We start from the raw sequence: 22,512 nt of genomic DNA on the forward strand, positions 1-22,512 counted from the left end.
GATGGCGGCAAGGTCGGCTCAAACACGCTGAGCGAGAATTCCTTGGCAACCCCCCCCACACCCAAATCTGAAATAGGTTTTCACCTCCATGTTGATATGACGCCAACGCAGGCTGCTTTTTGAAAAAAATTCTCCCATTTTCTCAACAACTGCCCCGAATGTTTCGATTTCTTCTTCTGTCTTAAAACACACTTAAAGGTGCACTAGCACCACCAACTGATAGGAAAACACTCCCTAAAAATTGCAAAAGGCATGGATGACCGTAGCACCTCCGCAATTTGAGCCAGGGACGAGCTGCAGATGTCTGGAGATGCTTCCTCCTGGAACGCGCGTCCAGTTTTCGCCCTTTGCAACCTGCAGAAGGTGTAAAAAGTTGCCACGCCTCCTGATCTTTTACAAACGGCGGCTGACATCAAAGCAGGCCGTGACCTCGCATACCAGCCCGAGTTCCCATTAACGAGCTCTGGACATCAAACGGCAGGATAGCCCGCCATCCGAACCCGCCGCCCGAAAGCGCTAGAATTTACGGCAGACAAAAAATGTCTGCCATCATTTGAACGTAGACGATGTTTGAAAACATTCCAATTAGGCGGCGTGTGGGAGAGCGCCGCGAGCTGGCACGCTGCCAGACTGCAAGCCCCCACGCAACCAACAAACTCTGACCAGATATGTCTAGACTGCTGATCCCAAGTTAACAAAAAAAACCTCCCCCACACAGTTTTTGGCATGTTCTTTTAAGGAGGATTGTATTTTGTTCTATTATTGTTTTTCTCAAAACATAGTACACTAAGAAAAACTGAATGAGGACGGAAATACTGTACAGGAAGACAGGGAGACGGTCTCAACTCAGATGCGTGTCACTGATAACATCACTGAAGGTGCAAAGAAGAAGGCAAGCGAGTGCATTTGAAATCATATCATTTGTTTTATTGCAAGAATATAAAGAATAAATAGCACCCCCCCCAAAAAAAAGTTCTTAATTTACAAGATGCACACTCGTCATCCACAATGCACCTCTGACAAAAACAACATTTCCAGGCGAGCATCCGCACTCTGGTTACAAATAATGCTGAGTGATACACGGCATGTGCATATAGGTCACCAAACTTGTTCCACATTCTGGAATATGGCAGCAAGTCACCTTGCGCTAAACATGATGACTTTTCCCCCCATGAAGAGAAATAATGTTATTTTGTCGGTGTGGCGTCCATTCAGTTATTCGGTTTATGTGGCGCACGCGCACTTGCAGTCGGTGATGACGGGGTAGCGCACAGGGATCCAGGCGCACTTGAGACCCGCCTTCCTGTGCGAGCATCTCCACCTGAGCACGGTGAGGTGCACGGACGCGGCAGGTTTGCACATCATCCCCTCCGGCAGCGAGCACGAACGCTTGGCCGGACAGCTGCCAGCCCGCACATAGCGCGGCCAGAAGCGCGCGCCCAGGTCGGTCCAGGAGTGCAGCACCGGGCAGAAGGAGTACGCCCACAGCCACTGCTGCAAGCGCCGCTTCAGCTTCTTGCCGCCCTTGTGCCGGCGCCCCAGCATCTGCGCGTCCAAGTCCAGCGCGCGGATCTCCTTGGGCAGCCTCTGCCGCATCTCATCATCGACCTCCGGCAGCTCGGCGGATTTAGCCTGCGCCTCTTCTGACGCGGGGGGCGGCGGCCGCGCCAGCGCCAGAAAGCGGCTGTCAAAGTCCCCGAGGATTCCGCGCAGCTCCGTCTCGTTGAGGTCCCGCTCCCGGGGGTCCAGCGCAGGGTCCGGGTCCTCCCGCAAGTCCACGAGCGGGAGACTGTCACTAGGCACCGGCCGCAGCAGGAAGTAGTGCTGACAACCGACGCGCTCTGTCAGCAGGCCGACTGACACGAGCAGAACCGCGCACACGGCCGCCAGGTTGCCGTCCATGTCGACACGATGCGCAATTACGGGTGAGAGGCGTCCATGCTGAGCGTGCGGACGCCTCCTCGCGGGCCCGTTGCGCTTGTCCGTCCGTCCCGACGCCGCTTCGACACCTTTTATGGTGGGAGGCGCGCGTGATGTCACTGGATGGCCGCGCGGTCAATGCGCGCTTGTTGTCTGCCGGAGGAGGAGGAGGACATTCCCACACCTCCTCCTTGGTGGGCGTGTGGGGGGGTGGACGTTGGACGCTCCCTGTCGCTTTTGCAGACTTGCCTAAATCAGCGCGCTGGGAACGAGTAGCGCATCCGTCTCGCATTGGTCAGGCCTATTAAGATGCGTAAATCCTTCTCGTGGCGCCTGCGAGCTTGCGTGCAACATGTGCTGGATTCTTCGGCTTCTCCATGACACTTGGCGCGTTTCTGAGAGAAACAACCGTTAATACTAAGCCTCACACGTGACAGAGGAGGGGGAAATCCAGTCGAACTGTACGCATACTTCAAAAGTGAACATGCTCATTTGAATCCGTCCAACGCATTCCAACGGCTGTCAATTGTAGCACATTTGTGCTAATTGAAATCCTTATCTGAGTCCATATCCCACCTCGAATTGCGGAACTCCACAGTAACGCCATTGATGGTGCAAGTAAATAGAGTTACAAGCGGGGTCAATGAAAGAATTAGTCGCAGGCGGCGCGGCTCTGGCAACACAATATGGCCGCCTGTTGGCTCTCGAGTAAACATTAGCGAGCAAGCGGGAGTCGTGAAGTGTCAGCGGCGAGCGCGAGGCTGTCTAAACTCGAGGATGGTTTTCGTAATGATTCGGTTGTTGGCGGCGCAGCACGGATAAATGCCCGTTTGTTTGCTTTGTCAATGAGCTAATTCACGCCTGCTTTGGTTTATGGCCAAACGATGGCCAAAAGTCTGGAAAACGTCAGCGTGGCGTGAACAGCGGTGACATCGAGCACGCCTGACACACTCGAAAGGAAAATTAATTAGACAGCATATCAACAGAAAAGCGTTGCAATTTTCAAATTTAATAATAGGAAATAAGTATTTTTTTCCTCAAGAAAACTAACAAATTCATCTCACAAGAATAGTCACATTTTTATATTTTTTATATCTATATAGTTAAAATTTATGTTATTTTTAAGTAGAAAAATGTAGGATTTTTTAAATATATTGTCCTATAATTTATGGTAATGTTAGTGGTTGAACTGTCCACAGTTAAAATCATAATAAATATACCTTTTGGGAATCAAACCTCCATCTTCTTTTTGATGAACACTTGGGCCTTTTACGCTACTGTATTTTAATGTTATTTGTAATGTTGCTACTTGGAAAGCAAAGTATTTATTTTAGGTGCTACTTGGTGTCAAAAGTCTGAGAACCACTGATTTACAGTTTGGATTCTCTGTGCAGAAATAAAAACATCAGGTTCTGTGCATGGTTTGTTTTGGCAAACAAACATGGCAGCAGTTTTTGAGGAGTATAATTTGTATAAATGACAGTTACTCAACCAGTTTGCAATGTTTAACATAACATTTCGCATGAGCTTTGGAGGCTGGGCAGCAGCCTCAGAATGATTTTACCCATTACAAAAATTATAATATCATCTGCACATATAATGACCTCACAGCCTTAACACGAAGATGGTAGCTTGCTTATATGAAGACAGAAGAGGATTGGGTCCAAGACTGAACCTTGTGTGACACATCTGACAAGATATTTTAAAGGAAGATTTTTGTTTTGTTTTTGTTTTGTGGTTACGTACAGGATGGGGTTGTGAGATACGATTTGAACAAATTGGAAGTGCGTTAATACTCAAACACTTCTTGACAGCGAGAGCGTGAGAAGAGACATTTAAAGGATACTTCCAAAAGTGTGTTTTTATCATTTTACTTCTTTACATGAAGAATACAGGGACCTGAGATTGATTCTTGTGGGACACCCTTGACAAAACTAATCATTTTCCCAAAGTTTCTTTCTCGACAAGGTGCTTCTTCACGTATTGTATGGATCGTTGAGCGAAGGTTGACTGCCGCTCTTTCCCCTGCTGTTTTGTCATCGGCCAGACGCAAACACCAGAAGCCAACAAAGCGAGCGCGTCCTCAAGGAGACAAAAGCGGCGCGGAGCGAGCGCTCTTATCTGCTCGCCTGCCGACTTTCACACCCGCGGCTAATTGCGGCCTCAAGCTGAACACACGCAGGCTGGCCCGCCGCTGTTGACTCTGGCGCTTGCCGAGGTTTGTCATTTGCTAGTTTGTTTAGCACTTTGCTCCCCCCCTCCTTCCTCGTCCATTACACAAGCGCGCCATCACTCCTGCTTGTGCGACGCCAACTCACATCACCGCCACCAATTTAAGCAATTTAGCAAAGTTATGACACTTCAAATTAATCAACAGTGAAGCCCCATTTATCACAGGGATGCCTTCCAGACGCCATACGCAGCAACTTTCTTTTTTTAAAAAAAAAGCCAACCACGGTATTAAAACACACTTGAAAGTATTCCTTAATGGCGACTCCAAAATGAACGCCGACGAGGCCCTCAGACGCAACAAACTTTCACGAGCGGAACGGTGGTCACAGCGTTACGGGGCGTGACTCCCACCGGCGGCGTGTCTTTATTTGAGCGCTATCTAGAAAAACACCAACGCCGTTGATGGATGACTCGGCTCTCCATCAACCTGCCGGGATCCTAAATGGAGCCTGACAAGCGGCGCGGTGAAACAGCGGGCGTCCCCGTTCGCAACGGTGTCCGACCGGCGTTTACGTGGGTCGGCCGAAGACCCGTCGGCGTGGAAAGTTCGGCCGTTCCTGACAGACGGTTGCTTGTACCCAGGCGTCCGCCCCCCCGCGTTCCGCCGAGACTCTGCTCCCAATTGGCACTTCATAAATCAAGAATCTTTCTTGCGGGATAATAGTGGCCCGATTGTTCTGTTCATCCGCAGTGGTGGGAAGGAACAAAGTGGAAACACATCAATGCTATCCACAGATGACCGTGACCTAATTGAGAGAGAATCGACACAGACGTATCATTTCTGTATCAAAGTCGATTCTTCAGGTGTTTCTCTGATGACGTAACATACTGGTTACATTGTTTTTTAAGATAATTTGATGTAAATAAAGACTTCAATAGAGAAAGGGAAAGTCTTTCAGATATTTTAATCATGTTTGTAAACAATAGTGGACAGAGGATATTTCCAGGTGGCACTAAAACATTCAACTGTTTTAACAATTCTGTAAAAACCACATACTGTAGAAGTAATGACTTATTTTTTTGCTTAACACATTAGTCAACCCTAACCCAAAGCTCGACCATCAGTACTTATTTAGAATTTGATTCAGCACTTCTTTTCTACTCGAGTATCTGTACTTGAGTACAGAGCGTGCGTGTGTGCATCGACGAGTGTCCACGCTGAAATTCCAGTCGTCTCCGTCGGGCCAGGTCTGCGTGCTCGCATTGTCAAGTCGCGCTGGCAGCTGAACGCCTTCCAAAAATAAGAGCGCTAATTGGCCCGTGTTTATTTCTGCACGGGGGGAACCGCTTAAGTGTTTTTAGCAGCTTGTTTGCGGCTCTCGCTGGGAGGTACAGCTCAGTCCACGGCATGGAAAAGAGCCGGCACCCCTTCCCCCCCTACCCGCGCCCCACCCCTCCAACCTTTCTTTAATAAATAAGCTCTTTTATGCTAATACAGTCTGGTTGTGTGCGAGGCCGGCTGACATCATGCGTGTTGACTCATGAGCAGATGAGTGATGCACGCGGACGACTCGGCGGCGAAAAAGCGCAGTGAAGCCGCTGTCTGTCGTGGCGAGCTCGCACACAGCGGACCTCTGTCACCTGCCTGCCGCCGCCGCCGCCGGTCGGGCAGGCCCGGGACGAGCGCTAGGGGCGGCCCGCCAAGTCTGGCGGCCGGCGGCGGTGGCCCGGCCCCACCTTGACAGCTCGTCACGGTGATTTACTCCGCTCTGGCGAATCCCGTGCTATGGCGGCAGCGGCTCGTTGCCGCGCCGGCGTCGCTCTTCACCACAAATGGGGAGAACCCCAATCACATGCCATTTAGTGAACATTTTAGGGACTTTCTAAGTGCACTTAGTAGAAAGCCCTACACAGGGAAGGTTTGAATGATTGTGAGGCCAGCCAGAGAGAAAGCGGCTGGAGGAGCGTGGAGGTTTCGAGTCAGACAGTAAAGTGAATCCAGATGTGGCTTTATTATTAATATCTGTGGCTGATGAATGAGAAGGTAAAATTACAGGCGGGCGCCAGGCAGGGAGGCCCCGCGTGCCACCCAGGCGCTTACTCGTCTCAGCTCTCGACACCAGGAGGCGCTGTCGTCACTCAAAACTGAGGTGGTGGATTAAAATCACATCCACAAGGGTCACGAGGGGGTCAAACAGCAAGGAAAGACATTTGCTTTCAGATTAAATGAGAGTTTCGAGCCCGGATTAGGGTTTCAATTGAGACTTGGAATTTTTTGGGTATCTTTTGTCCAAATGTCCTTGAATAGTCCCAGCTGATACGCTGGCCAGGATTTGTTTGAGCCCTGAAATCTGCTGTTTACACGGGGGCCACCAAGACACTCCCCGCCCCGCTATCAGGCCAATGATGTGTACTCGACTAAACTAACGCAATAAAAAAACAATCATGTGCTCTTCCAAACAACTCAAAGTCTGCTGAGCGGAAGATTTGCGCAACACACCTTTGTCGCCCCCTCGGGGTTCCTCCAACTGCCACAAATGTGAACCTCCCCTCCATTAAATGGGTCTGCGGAGTCATCGCGGCAGAGGGGGGGCGAGGGTGGAAACGTGAAGGAGGGCTCGCTGGGGTGTGAACTGTAATACTGACCCCCGCCCCCCCAAATCCCTCACACAACACCACTACAAAATCTGCCACCCCTTTGATCACTGAACCTTGGTGACAGTGTGCCATTCCACACCAAATTGCCATGTCACTACACACACACACACACGCACACACACACATTGGAAGAAGCTACAGTGACCCCTGTTCTCACCCATCTACTCTCTCACTGTCAGTTGCAAGATGCTCGCATAACATCACTTTGAGGAAATGAAAAGACCTACTCCAAAAAGTCCAATGAAGCCAAGCATGCTTGCTTCAAGCTGTTTTTGCCGGTACGGCTAATGAACTCATCACAAAGTGCCATCATATTCCGTAGCTCAAAATATTCTTTTCCAAAAGCATCACTATTGAGCATGAGGTGATGGACGAAGAAGGCGAAGCAGAAGAAGAAGCGCATGACTATCTGCTGTAATCATCTGGTGAGGAAATGAGCAAAAAGAGAGCAAAGCGCTTGAAAAATAAGCTGGCCAGCAGAGACGTTATTTTGTTACGTCTGGCAGACAGAGAGGCACCTGGGAAATCTGAGCTGACGTCCAGCAAGGGTGGAGGGGGGGGAGTGGAGGGACTCAGTCAGCCTTGTGCGACTTTCTCTTTTACAACTTGACAATTTGCAATTTGCGGAGAAATTCAATTGCGTGTGAATGATGATTGCAATGCTGGAATAGGAGACCTTCAATGGTTGGAACCAAATAACTTTTAGTGATGAATCTTATTTGGCAAACTTTTGGCCCTGACCTCTGACCCCCAAATGGTTAGATAAAGGTTGCCGGTTTTCGGTATATTCTTCATTGTTGCATTTTTTTTGTCATGTTCGTTTGCTGTAATTTTTTTTCATTGACATGTTATGTTAAGTACAGCATAAAAATATATGCAAGACACAGCGAACGATAGCTGCTGTCATCCCACACAAGTTTTTTTTCTGTTCCGTTTGCTTGAACGTAGAGCAATGAAAGTCTACGCCTTCCCTGAAGCATCACTGCCATCTAGCGGTCATGGCTGCACACAGCAATTAAAGTCTACTTGTTGAGTTCAATCTTTGTTTTTTCAAGAAAAGGCGCCACGAGAGTATCCATTTTACCTGAAAGAAGTGACGCGGCGGCGTTGACAGTCAGCCGTCTTGGCTCGGCTGCATTCTCAACGTCAACGCGGCATTTTCTGACGAATTTGAATCATTTTTGCACTTTATAACCGACTGAAGGCAAATAAAGAAACCGATAAATCCGATTTAACCGACGTCTCGATGTCAAACTAAGAAGCAAGCGATACTGGCTCGCTTGCAAACACCGTGACGTCACATCCGTTCCCAGCATGGCGCCCCGAATTAAAATAAATTAGGGGGATTATTTTGGCAAATACAAGACTTGACATAAAAATGGAAACACTAGATATTAATCAAACTTTACAACTGGACACATTTTCAACATTAACTTGAAATCACTGAGACATTTTTGGATATTTTCATGTTTCGTTACTCTTTGAACCTATGGGAAAATGCCATCACCCCCCCAAAAATATGTTACGTATTTGGCATACTATATATATTAGTGAAAGGTCTCATTGAATACACAGTTGCTTTATAATAAATATTTGTTTACTTGGAGTGGAATTTTTTTTCACAATCAACAAGGAGGATGACAATGGGATCATTTGTAGAGTAAAGATGCTTGCGGAGCACAAAAGTTCATTTCTGACACGTCATCATTTACATTGCATATGTGATTTTGAATGTAAACACATTTGAAACCGCTATAATGCGCCTCCCCAATAGGCTCAGATTGCACATAAAAGAAGGGAGTGTGTAAATAAAAGACAGCAGGAACATCCAACATCATGCAGACGACAGCTGACATCCGCCGCCACGCCCTTCAGCGCCGTCGAGTGTTTTCATTTGTTGTTACAGTAGAGCGGATAGTTGGCACACGCCTTTTTCATGTCAGTGAGGAAGCTTGGAACGCCGCTCTGGTGACCGGGACAACAAAGGTCACATGACATCACCACAAGCCTGCTGGAAAACACAAGCCGAGGTCGTCCTTACCTTGGCCGCCCAGTTGACCAACCAGCTGGGAATCATCCCCCCAGGATTGTCAAAGTAATTCATGAAGACTGTAAAGTTCAGGAGCATGATGATCAAACGAATGGATGATTATTGATAATGGCCTCTGATTGCGTCCTCGGGTTACCTTTGGTTCCGGCTTGGCCGTCGGTCTCCATGACGATGGTCTGCTTGTAGTCTTTAACCCTCAGCACGCCGTTCTTCTCCGGGTAAGGTGTCTCGGGCGAGCTTCTGGCCAGGACCACCCAGATCTTCCTGCCGTCCACGTCCAGCAGGCGGCGCTCCCTCACGTAGATGTACTGAATGCGCCATGTGAAGGAAAACGCCACGAAGACGCCAGGCAGCGTGCCGGGTACGCTCAGGGGAAGGATACGTCTCGGTTGGACAGAGGGAAGGGGTACTTGACCTCCCAGTAGATGGCTGCCTGGCCGTCAATCTCTTTCTCAACCAGCTCTAACAAGCAAGCGCAAAGGGAGCAAGAAATTCCACTCAATTATTTTTTCATATTTAATCTGAAGGAAAATGAAGTTATATTCTAAAGATGTCCTAATTGCGGCAGTTTGAAAAGGAGGCGGAGCAACAAACGGGCTTCTAGGTCTGGACGAGGCTACGTGAGCAAGCCGACTGGCTGCATCTTACCTGCCGCTTTCTGCAGACACGCATGAAGACAAAGAGAATGCCAAACACTTGAGTTTTCAACCATGCGCACATTTTTCACCGGGAGTGAGGACCAGAGGCTTGGTGTGGCGTTGGGTTACCTTTGACGTAGGAATCCCAGTGCTTGCGGTAGGCCAGGTCCATGTAGACGTCGGCGCAAAGATCCGCCTCGCAGTCAGCCAGGGAGCCAAACACTTTGTACTCGTAAAGACCCGTTTCCTGAAAACAGACGAGAACTTTTTTTTAATTTTGCTTGCAATCACGAAAAAAAATGCACATTTTTACGTCATTGTTTTGGATGGGTTTTTACAGTATAGTTACAGTTGCAGTGTAAATTTTATTTATTCTCACACTTTTTTTATTAATTTTTTTTATGGTCTCTGTACAACGTGTGGTTTTCAATTACGATGGCCGGTCAGGAACATACAGCCCACCCCTTCTGTATTGCCACTAATCCCAAAGTGCATGAGTGGGATTAAAACTGGAGATTATTTTGTGACTCGTCATGACGTCAGCGCCGAGGAAAGTGTAAGGATGAATGACAACTAGCCACAAGAGTGAAGCACTTGCTGCAATTTGCTGCTGGAAGCTGTGGTGCCAATTTATTTTGTTCATCTGCCGCTGCCAGCAATAGAATAATGAAATGCTCCACCACTAGACAGCAGAAAGGAGGCACCTAATTCACCTGTTTGTGTTTTTTTTTATGACAGCATCATTATGCATAAAAAAATGAATCACTGCTCAAGTGTCACTCTGATTCCATCAGATGGATTATATAAATTGAATTGATGTATGGAATCATTTTGACTCCGTCAGTAGTTTTTGCAGGGAGTGCAAACATTAAAATCAAACGTACACAAACCTATCAACCGTATGCCGAATTAAAAATATGGGTTTTATTATTTAGGATTTACAATCATATTTTTGATTCGGTATGCGTTATATTTTGAGAGGGGCAACATTTTAATTCTAACTACATCTAATGCAGTTTGGTGATACTTAAAGAAAGCAGGTTCGGACTATTTCCGATTTGGAGCGCTTAATGGGAGTGTTTCTGTTGCGGCTGTGTGGGACCCGGTAGTGCGTGCCAAACGGCGTGCAAATTGTGTTTGGGAATGTGCAACCTGCTCGAGAAGTCTGTAAATGTTGACGCCCATGGTCTCGGTGAAAAGCTCCCACCCTCCGTCCAGCTGCGGCTGGTCCAGCTCCTTCCAAGCCGCCGCGAAGTCTTCATCGGTGAAGCGCAGCGACGACATGACGGCAGACTGACAAGCAGTGGTGCTGATGCCATCGGTTTCCGCTCACTACCACCACCAAATTAAAAGCCGTCAAAAAGACCAAACAGCCAAATGACTTGAGACAACGACGCGAGAAGTGTTTACACTTTCCATATGATTGACTGTATCAAAACCACTTCAGGATATTTCAGATCTTGTACTATTTCCACTTTGACTTCAAGAGTTGAATCCGTACTCGAACTGTGCAGTAGAGAAGCTTTTCTTGTGTAATAATAAGCCGGATGCAGTAGTACAGTAACTCGCGCGTGAAGATTGACACATGCGCTGTGTCGTCAATGGAAGCGCATCGGTGACGTCAGTGTGAGCTCCGAGAGCGGCCAGCTTGCTCATGAATGAGACGCGCAGCGACAACGTGCAACTTGAACGCAACACGTCAAAGTTTCTCGACACTCTTGATGCAAATTTGAAGGCAGCAGAGGCAAGCTTCCATTCCATACATGTTGGATTTCCATTTTCAGGTGAGCCACGTCTTTTTGCAAGACTTTGTCAAACACTAACTAACTCCAATGTGGACTTACAAGTTGAGTAAACTCCAAATTACAAGGCAACAAACTTTGAAAAAAAATAGAAAATTCATTTGGGCAATTAAAACAATATTTCAAGTGTTGTTGCCACATTTTCAACAAAGAAGGATAGAAGATAAAGCTAATGACAGAAGTAAAAAAAACCTCATCACATTGTTTTGGAGCAAACAGCTTGCTTGCTTTGTTGTAAAAAGGGTCAGTAATTTAGATTTCAAAGTTGTTCTAACTTAAATGACTGTTTTAGCCTCCCCAAATGTTTTTTTACATCGTACTGGGGAAGAAGATAGCAGGGAGCCACTGTAATCCAACTTTTCCGACAAGTAATCGATAACTAGATTACTTTTTCAAGGTAACTACGGCAACAGTGACCTTAACTCATCAGCCATCCTGGAACTAATCCAAGGGCGGGAAAAACATGCGCCGCTGGGGAAATGTTGTGAAAGTAATTGGCTGAATAATCATGGCCAGCTGCAGTATTTCACCATTTTGCAATATTTCAAACAAACAAAAACGAAACATCTGCAGAAGGCCGAGTTGAACTTTTGCATGCCGGGCCTCACGCTTGTAGCCGTAATGCCATCTCGGGCGCTCTCCGGGGAATGTCTCAGCTTGTGCTGGCCTCGCGGCTCCTGCGTCATTCGGCCTGAGTCAGGAGGCGGCCCGGAATGCAGCGGGGGTTACGTGGGTTCGCCACCACCGCAAGTTCTGACAACAAACATCTGCGGGAGTCTGAGCATTGTTTAGGACATGCTTCCAGAAAGTGTCCAGGTCTAGTTCATTAACATTCCCTGGCTGTGAGGAGTTCTGTGAGCTCTGATGCGCCCGTGTGTTGGTCCACACAGGCAGGCGGACCTGATTGAGGACGAAGCCTGGTCTATGAGCAGCCCGAGCCCGTCGGACTGCGCCATGCCGGAAGACGGCGCTCAGAATGCCATGAAAGCCCCGCCAAGCACGGACAAAAGTGGCGGGGGAGGCGACGGGCCCACCACCGGTGCCAGCGCGACGGTCAACATCCCCCTGGTCAACGAGGTCCAGCTGGCAGCGGCGACGGGTGGCGCCGAGCTGTCGTGCTACCGCTGCACGGTGCCGTTCGGCGTGGTGGTTCTGATTGCCGGCGTGGTGGTGACTGCGGTGGCGTACAGCTTCAACTCGCATGGCTCCACCATCTCCTACTTGGGCCTGGTGCTGCTGGCGGCCGGACTGGCGCTGCTGGCGTCCAGCGCCGTCTGCTGGCGGCTCCGCCTGCAACGAAAGAAAGAGCGACGGCGTGAGAGCCAGACCGTGCTGGTGACCAATCAAAGGAGACTTTTCACTTGAGCGCCACCTAGTGAGACAACGGGGAACTGCAAGAACCTGAGTAGGGGATTTCTGACTCCAAATGTCAGGAAAGATTTTGCAGTTTGATACACGTCTTGACATTTTTTTGGGTCGACAGGGGAGGGTTACCCTGGATGCCCACTCGCCCCCCCCCTGTGCTCATACCTCAAATATGCACTCACAAGGTTTCTTTTTCGCCTTTTTGAGTTTGGGCCTGCGTGCGGGCAACACAGAGGACACTTTTAGTGCAAGTCCAGGATGACTTGTTGACTCGTTCAAGCACTTTTGGATGAACTGAAGGTACCGGATGCTACGAGTGATTACAACTTTGCATTTCATTCTCACATGTGCTCCAAATGTGCCTTGAAGATCTTTTCAACATCCACAACATTGAATTCAAGCCGAGCTTCGCTTGACATATTGATCTAATAAATTTTCATCCATGTACAAACTAATCCCAATGACTCTAAAGGGCTTCTGACTCACAAGGAGTCGTCTTTTGTATGAGACAATGTATGCTTATTTGAATAAAGTGGAACAAGGAGATGTCTTTTTTTGGTTATCATTTCAAATTCATCTAAAACTATGTTACACGTGACCATAATTCTTTTTGGGATCCGTTGGTGACAACGCACTTGAGTACGACGCTAATGAATGAAAGACTCCAATTGTGCGCGGAGGAAAAACAAAGTCCAAAAGCCTCCCGTCTGAGCAGCCCGTCAAAAGTTTATTTATAGGCAGCCTTTGCGTTGCTATGCGTCTGCCTGATACTCGACACTACAACTCAACGCCTGGCTTGCGTCAATGGTGACACCCCAACACACACACGCTGCGGCCATGTGTGGCCATCACCCCCCGAAATCTCTCCTGACACACACGCCAACGTTTTGCCACAACAGGCAGAGAAACAGAAGAAAAATTGAAAACATGACATGATTCATCTTCTAGTTACTGCTCCGTGTGTGGATGTAGAATCACAGTTACAGGTGCTAATTTTCCTTTGCTTGTCTATGGCTTTTGGTATTATACGTTAGCATGAAGCTAGCGATGACCGCAGCGACCGACTGCCGTGAGTGACGTGTTAACGGCGGCGGCTCTGCAGGATGTTTGAAGGAAGGCGACCTCCTTGACGCCGACGGCAGCCTTCACAGGAGACGCCCACTGGAAGGAAGTCACGTCAGCCGCCGGCCGGCGGGAACCTCGCCCAAACTCTCACTCGCAGTGTGTGTGTGTGTGTGTGTGTGTGTGTGTGTGTGTGTGTGTGTGTGTGTGTGTGTGTGTGTGTGTGTGTGTGTCGCACTCAGCCACTTCCTGTCCTGGCACCAGTGAACCTCCACTCGGGAGTTCCTAGAATCCCAGTCCCATTAAGTGACAAAGGACCAATAAACAGACGTCCTTCCTATCATCAAATGAGGAATAATAATAATCAAAAAGAAATCATTTAAAAGCAAGCATTGAGATGACTTTTCTCCTGGACTAACTTTCAGAAACTTACTCCAACTTTTGACTGGACTCTCTTTTCTGCAATGTAAGAGCGTCCTCCGCCCTGGCCGGGACTCATTGATGTCCTGCCAAGAGTTGCAAGTGTTGGCGTCGTTGGCCGGCTCCCTGAGGTGCTCCCGGCCCTCATTCGGACACATCAGCCACACAAAGTTCTTCCGAACCTCAAAGACACGCTGGCTTTACTTTGACCCCAACCACACATTCAACTTTTTTTAATTGATCCCCTACACCCACTGGACTAACTAGTAGCAAAGACACTTAAAGCTTATTCAAAGGAGACATCAAAGACACAATTGTCTAGTTGCTCCCTATCATAGGGTCTTTAAAGAGTCATCTGCTTGCTAATCAAATGGCTTACAATGACACCATTGTTATTTCATCTTCAAGTCACAGTTGTCTTTTTTTTTTTTTATTTCTCATCAATGACATCCAAGACACAATTTTCTCACAATAGTCACGGAGATATTGTTGATACACAATTGAGTGTTCTCACGTGATCATAGAGACATCATAGAGTTTATGTGAACATGCTTTGAGTCGTACCTCTTCCTCTTTTTCTCCATCTTGGTTGTCTTTGTTTCGTTCCCACGCCGGTTGAGGACTGATGAGCTCCATGTGTGGGAGCACATGTTGAGCGCGCCGCCCCGATGACGCACAATGTCTTTGCGATGGTTAGCGTGATGAAACGTCAAATGCTCACTAGCTTTTGAAGTCAATATCATTAAAAAACAAAGATAAATGAAATGCCTTTTGTCTTTGATGTTAACATTCAAAACAGCGACAACGAAACTCACAGCAACTTTGTCGGATTTGAAGTTAGGGTTCGAGTCCGGCTTTACATTTTAGGGTCAGGCTTAGAAAACCTGATTGTTTCTGGAAGCAAGAAATTCAAACTTTTGAAAGTGACATCGCCACCTAGTGGGCTGGCATGCACGTGACACCATTTTTACATGTTCCTTTTTCAACCTCTCAATATCTGGGCAGTATCATCATCATCTGTATTTTAAAAAATGCTGAGGAAAAAGGTTTTACGTCCAAAAGTTGTTCAGAGAGACCCAACCTTTGCCTGTGAGCTAACAAAATAAACTGGGAGGTACGCTGGGCCTGCGAGTGAGCGAAGGGCGCAAACAAACCGAGCGGACCTCCCGAGAGTCTTCTTACGACATCTCGCCTTGCGTAACAAGTTCACTTTTCACCTCCAAACACTCAACAGGTCACATTTATCCTTTCGTTCACATCAACCCCCCCCCCCTCGTTTAGGAGTTGGTGGGTTTTCACAAGCAGGGGGTCGTCATTGATGAGCTGGGCTCGGGATTCTTTGGCATCCGTCAGTTGCAAACATTCCTGCACGGGCGGTCGGGATGACGTGCGACGCACAATAGCCAGACGTCGCTTTTACGACTCCCTGCTGGTTGGCGGTCATTGCCAATCAGCAAACGCCTTACTCAAACACACATGCACGCACACACACATTGAACACAATTCTAAGATTGGACAAAATGTTGTTAGTAGTGATTCTTCTGATGCACTGATTTGTGCACTGGTGAGTACAAACGTGCACTACATGGATCTTAAGATGGATATGAAGGAAATGGGCGAAACGCTCAACTAGCTATTCTTACTTGCTAACATGCTAACCTGAGCTCCTTTACAGCTCCCTGACCCGTAATTTCGCCAGATGGCAGGGGCCGGCAATCCCTGCTCACAATCGAGATTAAGATTACACCACAGACACACTCTCACACACGCACACACACGCACACACGCACACGCACATGCATACACACACACACACACACACACACACACACACACAGACAAACACACACACACACCGTATGCAGGCCAGGGGATGATATAAGCGAGACTCTGTCACGGAGTTGCGGTTTAACTTGTTAAAGCGAGCTAACGATCGGGGCTCGGGAGGAGTGGCGTCCGTCAAAGTCTTTGCGTCACTAAATTAAACTGGGTAGAAGATGGAGGCGGCAAGACGAGCCGACGGCTGCGGCGGCACTGCGCCCGCCGTCGCCATCTCGCGCGGTTGAGCTTCCCAGGCCAAGCAGCATGCGGCGGGCGTCATGGGCTTTCTGGAAAACTACCAGGAGATCGACCCGGTCACCCTCAACTTGTGCATCTTGATCGCCAGCTACGTCATCCTGCTCCTTGTCTTCCTCATCTCCTGCATCATGTACGACTGCCGCGGCAAGGACCCCACCAAGGAGTATGCGCCCGATCCGCAGCCCACCCAGTCGCCCATCCGCTTGGTGGTCATGCAGAGTTCCCCGGCGCCGGTGGCGCGCTGGGACGCCGCCAACATGATGGCCACCTACCACGAGCCCTCGCTCGCAGACTTCCGGGAGAAGAAAAGCACCATGGTGTGAGCCGCCACGGTGCTCCCAGCCAGACTCCTTCCCGGAACTTTCCTCTCCTCACTTTCCATTTTTTTGCTTTATGTCGGAACTCGCCGAGGTCACGACATTTGTCGGCCTTGCTAAGTGTACGTGCACGTGAAATCCTGATCAAGGATCCTCGAGCCAAAGCCGCCAGTCTGTTCCCCAATGTCAGATGTCACATCTGATAAGACATATGCTTGTTTTGACGCACTCTTTCAGCCTCAGGATTACGGCCAGCAAAGACATTCGGAGAAATGTTTCCCAGGTAGGCAATAGAAGCCGCTGAAGATAGATTTGCTTTAATCGCGAAGGGCGTAACCTCATTTCGTGAGCGCAGCTCTGCGCTGCTTAGGTCTTTGAGCCCCGGCAAAGGGCAAGAAACCCTTTTAAATCTTAACAATGGGAAAGCGTGAAATCTGTTTTGGACTTAAGTGATGTCATAAATCACGCAAGGTTTCATCGGTTAAACCTAGATATTGCTATTTTGCTCTAGAAGAGCCCATTTCCAGTCACTACTTTGATATAGAGAGGTCATACATCAATCTGTTTTGCCTTCAGAAGTGTGTGAGTGAATGTGTGTGTCTTAAATCACTCAAGAGCCATAAACTTCTATCAAGCCTTTGACCACTGATACAAGGAGGAACTTCATGCACCCTTCTTTACAGCTTACAGTAATCAATTTCCAATCTAATACTTGGATTTCTGAGACTTACAGATTGCAGTCCAGTCCTTTGATACTTGAGGGTTTTGGCTTTGGAAAAGCACATGTTGGTAATGTCTCAAGGTTCATACGTGCATCAGTAACCCTAAACCTTATTCTCTATGTTTATTTCTTTTGAGTTTTTAGTCCACTACTTTTGGCTTCAGATGCACGGTACATGTGAAACTGGATGGTAGTTGTGACATACATCACCGAAAGGGTCGTCAACTTTTAATGTTTCTTCTGTGCATTTAAGGCGTCTGACCAGAACGTACTATTTAATGGTAGCTATTAATCTTTCCCCCCAGGTCTTTGACAGTTACAATACAACATCGCTGTGATTGTTTTTGATATTTTGTCTGTGTAGTGGGTGTGGAAGGTGTCATAAATCACTCTAGTTTTTACATAAGCATCATTGACAATGCCATTGTTGTCCTGAGCAGTGGTTTTTTTTTCCCCCTGATTGGCTACCACTCACAGATTAGGCTCTAACATTTGGTTAAGACTGGTCGGGGCTCTTACGTAATTCAGAGAGTACTTTTAAAAGTTGGGAGCACTCCAAAATAACAAGCACAGGTAGATACACTTGTCTTGCTGCTGTAATCAATCGATTTTCCATTCAATCAAAAAAAAAGGAAATTAAACATTGCGCGTCTATTTTATACTAACAAAAGTCCAATACCTTAATGCTATCAGGCAATGAAAAATGCTTTTGACAGGCTAACAGTAGTAAGGATCAATGTGATAGTAACCCTAAACCTTCAATCAACTGCTTGTTGAACACATATGGTGCAGCAACACATACAAACAGTCCATACAACAATCCTCACAGGCATTACTTCAAATTTAGGTGGCTTGCTGTTACTTGCACTGCATCTGGCACAATGCGGCCCAGCACTGAATAGCAATACAGTGGTACCACAAAACCACAAAATGTTGCAGCGTGACTTGAAATGTGTTCCGTATGCCCAATATCGCTTCATATGCATTATTTTGGGCTTTATGTATTTGTCAGTTGAGAAGGATGATTTGGCAAGTGAGAGTTTTACATTGGCCAAAAGCAGAGGATTGCGCTTACATAAACGCTCTGATTTCACTCATCAAGCAAGCTTATGTAATAACCATTACGATGCCATCTGGAGAACAATGTCACTTGCAAGTAGCCACTATCATTCATAATAACGGAAATCAAGAAAATATTTCTAATATGTTAACATCAGAGACATTAATCATTCAGTATAAAACTGCACATCAACAGGAAAGTACATACAAAACTGTTAAACATTTTAATTTGGGGTTTTAGAATTTTAGTTTATGTATGAATGGAAAGCCAATTAATTTTTTTTTATCCATCTATCCACGCCTTCCTTTTTTGAGCCATCTGATATAAAAGTCTATTTTCTTGCTGTTAATTGGCTCAACCGACTGTCAATCACAGGACTGGTGGCCTTGCACATGCGCAGTCTGCCAGAAAGCGGGCGGGCGTGGTCCATTCGAGCAGCCCGGTTAGCCTCTTTTGCTTCCTCACCGGCTTCTTTTTTATCCTCCGAGCTGGTCACACTTCCCATGCATTTACTACCTCAGAGGCTCAGTAGCCATTGAAAATTTTAAGCAGGATGTTATGGAGGAAAAGACTAAAATGGTGCCTTTGAGCTGTTGCGTGAATTGGTGGCTGTGCCGCGTGTAGCCGGCGAGCTAATGCTAATAAAGTGTTGTAAACACGACAGCATCATCATTGTTTCATACCGCTTTTTTTACTTATCTGTTTTTGGTGCTGCAAAGGACAACTAGACGCTGACATGAAAAAGGCGAACAGCTTATACAGGTGAGTGAGCAATAAATAAAGGGTTTTTTTCCATTCAAAATCAAGGCAACGTAAAATAATGTGTGACGTCATTACACGATTTAATGATTACGTCAGGGCAACGCATGACGTACCATTCTGCTTTAAAGCAGAAACTTGGGGGCCTTTTAATTCTTTGAAAGTTCAAGACCCAAAGCTCAATTGATTGACAGCAACATAAGATTTGGTGTCCATGACCTGTCACCAATAGGCCCACAAAAAAGTCTAAAGAAACAATGGCCAAAAGGCCATAAAGTCAGGTATTTTAGTTTCAAGTTAAATGCTAAGTCAAATATTGTTTTTGCATGGGTTACATAGTCCAAAACACGTGTAAAAAGCTTGGTGAAAGTCCACACACATGCACACGCTTTATATGATTCATTGATATGTATAGTTGTTTTGTATCACACAAAGCTGCTGACTAGTTTTGCTGCTTTTATTCACACTTTTTGTAGATTCCTGATACGCATAGATTTGATGGCTTGAAAAGTGTGAATGGCATTTGCTTTTTTTGTTTTTGCTGCATACAACACATCACTGCTGACTTTTGATTTGTGCGTGAATGTTTTTTGATGTTCAGATTCATGAACAGACGGCCTTCGGCTAACTGTCGCTACCAGCCCACCTGCTACGAGCATGCCGCTAACTGCTACACGCACGCAGTGAGTCGAAGTTTTACTGTTTTTTTTTTTTTTTTCTACTTCACAATGTAGTATTTGAGGGGTGGTCTGTGGAGCTTTTCTAAGCGACGGCCACAGCTCACGTGTGTTAATGTGTGGCGTGCGTGTGTAGTTCCTGATTGCGCCTGCGCTGGCTGGCACGGCGCTGCTGCACCGGCTGTCGGCCGACGACTGGCAGCGCTTGACGGCGTGGGTCTATGGCCTGGGCCTAAGCGCCCTATTCCTCGTCTCCACCGTATTCCATGTGGTCACGTGGAAAAGGAGTCACATGAGGTGAGGTGGGAACACAAAGGTTGTCGTGACTTATAAAAGTCAAGTAAGGTTTTTAGGCTAGGCTAGGGTGTGAAGCAGGGGTTGGGCTTTGAATGTCTGGGTGTTTTTCAGGGAGGTGGAGCACTGTTTCCACATGTGCGACCGGGTGGTCATCTACGTCTTCATTGCTGCCTCCTACGCGCCCTGGTGAGCGCAAGTGCGCACGCACTAGTTGCCTGCCCTTGCCAATTGCTGACGTTACCCCGCCTCTTTCAGGTTGAACCTCCGCGAGCTGGGCCCCGTGGCGTGCCACATGCGCTGGCTGGTGTGGCTGATGGCAGCCGGGGGGACCTTCTATGTCTTCAACTACCACGAAAAGTCAGAGGACGAAACGCTCCGTGTCTAAACGCCACCAGGCGAGCATTTGTGCCTTACCACCTAACCCCTTTGCTGTGGTTTGCCGACAGGTACAAGGTGCTGGAGCTGGTGTCCTACCTGACCATGGGCTTCCTACCAGCCTCCGTCGTCGCCTCCATGGTCAGTATAGCCTCAGCCTCCGTCAAGCATTTGCATCATACCTGCAAGTGAGTCAGAATAGGGTTTCAAAACAAGCTCCCGATTTGAGCTTTGGCAGGGTAGGGTTGCAAATTATGCTTTTACTTTAGTATTTCGAAATGAGTGTTTTAAGTCAAGGTAATGGTTTTGTGCCTGGTTTTGGGATTCAAATTACGGCATCAAGACATAGGACAGGGTTAGGGTTGCTAAGAATTGATTTAAGCCTGGGCTTTAATTGTTTTAGGTCATTTTGGGGGAATTGAAGGTACAGTTTGGTTTTAAAGTTTGTTCCGTCTTTGTGAGGTGCCGCTGCCCCCTTGTGGCAGCTGTCAGCACACGATGATGACGATGCCGCTCGTTTTTGTGTCAGAACACAACGGAGGGTCTGGAGGAGCTGGCGTGCGGCGGCCTACTCTACTGCGTGGGCGTGTTCTTCTTCAAGAGTGACGGCGTCATTCCCTTCGCGCACGCCATCTGGCACGTGATGGTGGCGCTGGCGGCCGCCGTGCACTACTACGCCATCTGGAGGTATCTTTACCGACCTGGGGCCGACAGATATGTGCACGCCTCCTGAGCGAACCGCCCCACCGCGCAACTGCCTCCCAACAAACAAATTGTTTACATGCCCTAAATGGCGCTTTGACGCCCACTTTTGTCAATACTCAGTCATTCCGCGGCACGGCTGCACTGAGGGAAAAACAACTCCCATTGCTCAGTTCGTATGTCTGTTAGCATGTTATGCTAACCAAGCAATGTGCAGAAAAGAGATTTACTGTCTGTTTGTCAGGATATTTCAAAGTGGTCATTGTGCAGCCCGATGACCAATCACTCGCCGAGAAAAACTTAATCCTCATGTGTGAGTTTGGTTTAGTTATCATTTTGGGTTACAAAGATTTTGCAACCATTTTTTTGGTCTGGATATTTCCAAATGGTGACCAATCACAGTATTGATGGACCATAATATCTGGCAGTAAAAAAAACAAAAAACATTTGTGAGTCATGTTTTTGCTTTCCTCGTGTCCATTCCAGGGCTCGGTGACACACTGGAAAAACTCCATTGTTGGCATTTTGTTTTGTTAGCATGTTGCCAGATGGAAACAAAAGGCCTACAAATGAAAATTTTTCTTCAGTTTTGAAAATTTGGCACTCCCTGCTGGCGTTTTTCTGCAATTATTTTCTTCTTCCATTCCTCACTTTGAGCATTTTGCCCAGATCTTACCAATGCACTCACCATTGGCCAAATTCAGAAGACAATTCAGCACACTAGTAAAACAACTTAAGTGTACTAGCAGGACATGTTACCAGGGGGGCAAACCTGAACTACTTGACAACTTTGTGCTGCTAGTACTTATCATGACTTGCAACTAGTGCTTCACTAGTACTTTGCAGATGTCCTGCATTTTTGCCTCACTAGTCACATGTTGAACTTCTGTGCTCATACTTGTGTTCTGTGTTGGAAAAAAAATGCCACTAGTTTCACAATCATTTGACTAATGTACTGAATTGAGTGAATGCAAGAAGTGTACAACCAAGCACCCGAGTGGGATCTGCAAGAAATGCTCTTATTACTTTCCACAAGTATTACAAGATGAGTGGTCATTTATGTCACGTGGCATCACTTCCTGTTTGTGTTTTGTACGTTCCTGGCCTTCCCGTTGCCGTCTTCTCTTTGTGGTGCTATTCTCTTTCTCCTCTCAATAAAAAGCATATCAACAAGCGGACCAGAGTGCTTGTCAAGTGTCCTCTTTCGAAATGTCTTTTTTTTTTTCAAGGTCGCAAATGTTTGCCAACTATGTCAATGGATTTTCTGGATGTGAGAAAATTTTGTTCAAAATTCCCTTGTGACAAGAATAGCAAATTTGATGCGACAACCAAAACTCCCAGAACGAGTTGTGCAGCGTGAACTCGACAGAATTCAAACAGAATATTTTTGCTTCTAAAAGCTTAGCTCATTAGTTGTCGGCTAGAAAACTAAATCCTC

General features: G+C 47.1%; 5 protein-coding genes across 5 annotated transcripts; 3 read left to right on the forward strand and 2 right to left on the reverse strand.

Annotated features, from left to right (window-relative positions):
• Positions 1–905: 905 nt before the first annotated feature.
• nog1 (noggin 1) lies at positions 906–3,418 on the reverse strand. The gene has a single exon (XM_049745009.2). It carries the CDS (start codon positions 1,900–1,902, stop codon positions 1,225–1,227), a length of 678 nt encoding a protein of 225 aa, XP_049600966.1. The 5' UTR covers positions 1,903–3,418; the 3' UTR covers positions 906–1,224.
• A 4,911-nt stretch (positions 3,419–8,329) lies between these two features.
• On the reverse strand, positions 8,330–10,761 carry pctp (phosphatidylcholine transfer protein). Its single transcript, XM_049745010.2, has 6 exons — positions 10,591–10,761; positions 9,568–9,685; positions 9,183–9,262; positions 8,937–9,108; positions 8,792–8,859; positions 8,330–8,715 (listed from the first exon to the last, which is right to left on the reverse strand). The coding sequence occupies exons 1-6, from the start codon at positions 10,720–10,722 to the stop codon at positions 8,641–8,643; spliced, it is 645 nt and encodes a 214-aa protein (XP_049600967.1). The 5' UTR covers positions 10,723–10,761; the 3' UTR covers positions 8,330–8,640.
• A 282-nt stretch (positions 10,762–11,043) lies between these two features.
• On the forward strand, positions 11,044–13,155 carry tmem100a (transmembrane protein 100a). Its single transcript, XM_049745015.2, has 2 exons — positions 11,044–11,222; positions 12,131–13,155. The coding sequence occupies exon 2, from the start codon at positions 12,165–12,167 to the stop codon at positions 12,603–12,605; it is 441 nt and encodes a 146-aa protein (XP_049600972.1). The 5' UTR covers positions 11,044–11,222; positions 12,131–12,164; the 3' UTR covers positions 12,606–13,155.
• A 2,755-nt stretch (positions 13,156–15,910) lies between these two features.
• On the forward strand, positions 15,911–16,489 carry LOC125983628 (small integral membrane protein 36-like). The gene has a single exon (XM_049745017.2). The coding sequence runs from the start codon at positions 16,187–16,189 to the stop codon at positions 16,487–16,489; it is 303 nt and encodes a 100-aa protein (XP_049600974.1). The 5' UTR covers positions 15,911–16,186.
• A 25-nt stretch (positions 16,490–16,514) lies between these two features.
• On the forward strand, positions 16,515–22,252 carry mmd (monocyte to macrophage differentiation-associated). Its single transcript, XM_049745007.2, has 8 exons — positions 16,515–16,766; positions 18,984–19,026; positions 19,625–19,706; positions 19,837–19,997; positions 20,109–20,183; positions 20,253–20,354; positions 20,444–20,513; positions 20,902–22,252. Exons 1-8 carry the CDS (start codon positions 16,667–16,669, stop codon positions 21,103–21,105), a joined length of 837 nt encoding a protein of 278 aa, XP_049600964.1. The 5' UTR covers positions 16,515–16,666; the 3' UTR covers positions 21,106–22,252.
• The last annotated feature ends 260 nt before the right edge of the window (positions 22,253–22,512 follow it).

This window comes from Syngnathus scovelli, chromosome 16 (genome assembly GCF_024217435.2).
Source record: "Syngnathus scovelli strain Florida chromosome 16, RoL_Ssco_1.2, whole genome shotgun sequence".
In the NCBI taxonomy this organism is placed as follows: domain Eukaryota; kingdom Metazoa; phylum Chordata; class Actinopteri; order Syngnathiformes; family Syngnathidae; genus Syngnathus; species Syngnathus scovelli.